This window comes from Plasmopara halstedii, assembly GCF_900000015.1.
Source record: "Plasmopara halstedii genome assembly, contig: Scaffold_1343, whole genome shotgun sequence".
In the NCBI taxonomy this organism is placed as follows: Eukaryota; Oomycota; class Peronosporomycetes; order Peronosporales; family Peronosporaceae; genus Plasmopara; species Plasmopara halstedii.
The window spans coordinates 213,846-218,051 of record NW_020188258.1 but is presented as its reverse complement, the minus strand read 5'-3'; the positions used below and the strand labels follow the sequence as shown (position 1 = coordinate 218,051).

Below are 4,206 nucleotides of genomic sequence, written 5' to 3'. Positions count from 1 at the left end.
TCTTGCAGCCAGCATACGGCGTCGCCGTCGTCTCTGTACAGAGGTTCTATGTCTCGGTAAGACCAGGGTATACACGCACTCCGCGTCGTCTGGTGTCACCCTCACTTTTCGCTCCTTTAGAGCTCCGATGTTATCTACAACATCCGACGAAGAACTTTTCTATTGTTATTATCGATTAGCTATTTAGTTGATTTATCTTGTACTCCGTATTATTATACATTCGAATGTTCTAAACTATGTTTATAGTCAGGTAGAAATTAATTCTCAAATCACCCATAAAAAACTTATAAACAACCACGTAAACCGACTTATTAACTATCTTGAACCTCTGATATCACTCCTTTCTTTAAAGTTTTCACCTCCTTTGCACTGACGGATTTGTTGTCTGTCTGAGTCACGCCAAATTTATTCTCTGATCTGTGGTTTCGAACACAATGAGGAGTTGTTTCCGATCCTTTTTTCAGGTGGTTGGAAAATCCATTGTACTCCCCCATCCCGGTAATCAATTTTGACACAGCCAACACTTAGATACCCCCAAGGCTTACGAAAGCTCACCAGCTTCAAACAAAACAAAAACACGACCTCCCAATTCTACTTCTGATTCAGCTTATCAATGATATTGTCCATTACACTCATATCGACGTTCTTTTTCCAGGACTTGCACTCGCAAATGAAAATCGGTTTTTATTCTTGATCTCCGCGTCTCGGACGTAGACATCACACCGTTTTTCATTGCTGGCACGAACCAAATTAGCAAAATTGCGCCCGTAAGAGTTTTGGGCGAGAATCCACATCGGCCACTCAGCATTGGGAGGAGCGAGGAAAGGAACAATTGTACTCAACAAACGCTGGAAGTCTGCCGAATAATCATTCAATAGATCACTGGCCTCAATCCTTCTGTCTTTTTCAATATACATGCTCATATTTTTCCAAAACTTGTCTTGAAATTCTTCCAGCAAGCAAGCAAAGAAGTCATTGAATGGGATTCCTCCTACACCATTCCTTCGAGGCGAACAAAAGATTGCATGTGCAACCATAATCTCGAACGCTCTGTAGTCGTGAGACACAGCGTTCGTGTTCTCATGGACAGAGAATACTTCTGTGGCTGCGAAGATATACTTCGTTGAGTACTTCTCCCGAGTTTCGTGGTCATAGTAGTTTGGAATTTTTTCCCACCCAATATTGCGAGATACAATAGCATGTCTTTATCGATTGCCGAAAAGCAGCATGTCGGTCTCCAGGTTCCACTGCTCTTCGCTCTCAACGTGTCATCTGATGAGCTCATATCAGTCAGCAGCTCGTCGACTAGATTTGCGAAATGCAAATGCATGCCGAACGTCCCCGCTTCATTTCGGCGCTTCTTTCTGAAAGATGCGTTGCCGGTGTGGTTGATATATGATATTGCCAGCAGCTGTGCCTTTTTTTCATCATGTGAGTGCATAAATTTCTTGCCGTCATGCAATCTCAAGCTAACAGCGGCACCATCAAATCGCAGAGATTGATGGTGCAGTCTCTAATCGCGCATTCCAGGACTTTGTCGACAAAATGCCTCGCAAACCGCCCACGAGAATGCGTAGCAATATCTTGCAGGACTGGGTATTGCTTTACAGCTTTCGACCAGCCTTGCCGTCCTAGATTATTGTGCGGCATCAGTTAATACCGAGGAAATCGAGGAACAAGCGACATCCATTTGTGCGGCGCCTTGAAGACTGTCCAAACAGGTTGGTAATCTTCGAGTCTATACCCATGATGACAGCCACCAAACCACAGACACGAAAGACGTTGCGTTGAAAGGCGGCCATCTGCTTCCCCCCAGCATCGATGTTTGCGTTGCAAGTCATCTCATCAAGAACAAAAAAAAGTAATTTTTTCTTCTCTGCCTTCATCTTACCAAGCACAGCGCGAACATCTCTCATGTTGCATCATTTCATTTTCAAGACTGTCTGGTTGTCGAAACGAATCATTCGCGACGTGTTTTGATGCTCATCGGAGCTGCAATATTCAAGCAGTGCCCTAATAAATCCGTACGTCCACATTAGGCCAGTCTCATACACATTCGACTTGGAGTTCAAGATTTCCTGTTCACTCTCCTTTGTTGGGTTATCTTTCTCGACAATTTCAAAAATGCAGCAGATATCGTCGAAAAATTCTGGTAGAGGCTCTGGGATTTGGATTCAAGAGGAGTGGCAAGCCAGTAAAAATACGTTCGTCGGCCACCCAATCCAATTGCTAGTTGCGATTTCCCCATGCCTGTTGATCCTTGCGCGCAGATTAACGGGGTTGGGTGCTCGTTCTCGTCATAGAACTCGTCGACTTTGTCCAAAATTTGCACAAAATAAACTCGGTATTTGTCTTGGATAAGGCGTCCACAATGTTGATAGTACGTCAGCTCTTGCCAATATTCCTTTGTGTCTTGGCCTTCTACGACCGTGACGGAGATTTTCGTCGATTCAGCAGCTGGTATTGCTATTGACGATGCGGCTCCTCGGGTCACAGCCAGAGCATCTGCCTTTTCGGTCGGAACAATAACCAACACGTAAACATGGGTGTTCATCGTCTCGACATCCTCCATCGTGACTTCAAACGCAACATCTTTTTCCGACGAGCCAACCAAATGGAGCGAGGCTACCACAACACGTAATGATTTGAAATCGCGTCCACCTCCTTCTCAGTCAGCCAGGCGTCGCCTCTCTTGTTAACAGAAATTAAATGAGCTTAACCTAAAAGAATTCGATCTCTTGGAGCTACGGCCCATAGATTTGTCGCCCTGTTGATATAATGTAAAACCTTTCTTTCTATGGAGAAACAAGTAGCCCAAAGCTCACTAATCACATGAGAGAGTGCTTCGACTTGTCTAGGGTTTAAAGAGGTATAAATCTAATGTGCTGTAGTGGCCAAAAATCTGACTAGAAGTCTTATTGATCTCATTTTTGCCATTTTGAGTACAGATTAAAGATACTACACCACCTCTGGATAAGGTATAAGGATTGCATACTGCTCGATGGTATAGGGAATTTTCTTCCTGAACGACTCGTAGTATAGGGGCGGAAGCAGAAAATATAGCCGGTTACCGTTTGCACCCAATTTGGCGAGATCCGTTGCCGCTCCACCCTTGATGTCGTGCTCCTTTCCAACCGTCATTTGGAATCCACCGACGCGCGGAATCCAAGCGTCAATAGCAGTATAATTCGATGTCCGTGGCACGTACAGCTGATTTTCAACTTGATCGACATCCACACGCTCCACTATTTGCCGACACTGCAACGATCGTGGGATGTTGATTATCTCTTCGTCTTCATTTCCTGTAATACCTCTGTTGCGTTTGGTCGCGTTGAACTTTCGGAATTCGGCACCAGAATGCAGCTTACGGCATACAAATGTCCCGCCTTGCTCCAGCAAATTCATCGTATGTGGTTCAAAGATGTAGCGGCACAACGATTGTGCTAGTGGGTTTATATCACACGAACCGAGAAGTTTTTGCATCTTCGTGTGATTCGTCAGCCACTTCTGCCAATTCGTTCGAGCAATCACTTGCACCGCCAATTCTGAAGCATAAACGACTTCGTACTTTAAATACGGTTTTTGGCTATGGATGTGAATGAAAGTCTGAACCGAGTTCATCTCAGAGTATATAGACACCATCATAATACAGTCATTAAGAGAACAATTAGTGCATGCCGACATCAGTTGAACTTGCGGGTCTGTTTGGATGTCTTGCAATACTAGACGAGGCACACCACCTAAGCAGTTAAACCGATTCTCCCACACTTTGTCTGCATTTGGATATAAGGAAGCGATGGTACGAAGTTCTTCTTTTGTCCACAATGGCATGTAGAGTACATCTGGAGTTGGAACAAGCTCCTTGAACTTACTAATACAATCCCATTGCAGTGTGCTTGCGAGCAAAACCGAGCATTCATGGATGGAACATCCGGCAATTCTTTTTGGGTCCACCGAATCCGTAAGACACCACAAATCGTACGACCAGAATCGCCAATTGGTCAAATAAGGTAATTTCCCGCACTCCATTACGGTGAAACCATCAAAGTAGATCGCTGGTTTTTCGGTCATAAGCAGCACTCGTTTCTTCTCCTTTATCAACTTCCACATCACGTAGTATAGAAACATTGACTTTCCTATCCCAGGCGTGCCACTGCATACTTGACCATGCCTGGGTTTGCATTTGATAGAGCTTGAGTAGCAATA

The 4,206-nt window shown here is 44.5% G+C and overlaps 1 protein-coding gene across 1 annotated transcript; it reads right to left on the bottom strand.

The window, feature by feature from the left end:
- Positions 1–2,958: 2,958 nt before the first annotated feature.
- Positions 2,959–4,110, bottom strand: PHALS_01066 (uncharacterized protein; the record flags this gene model as incomplete). The annotated part of the gene is made up of 1 exon (XM_024730857.1): positions 2,959–4,110. One exon carries the CDS (start codon positions 4,108–4,110, stop codon positions 2,959–2,961), a length of 1,152 nt encoding a protein of 383 aa, XP_024581093.1.
- Between the last annotated feature and the right edge of the window lie 96 nt (positions 4,111–4,206).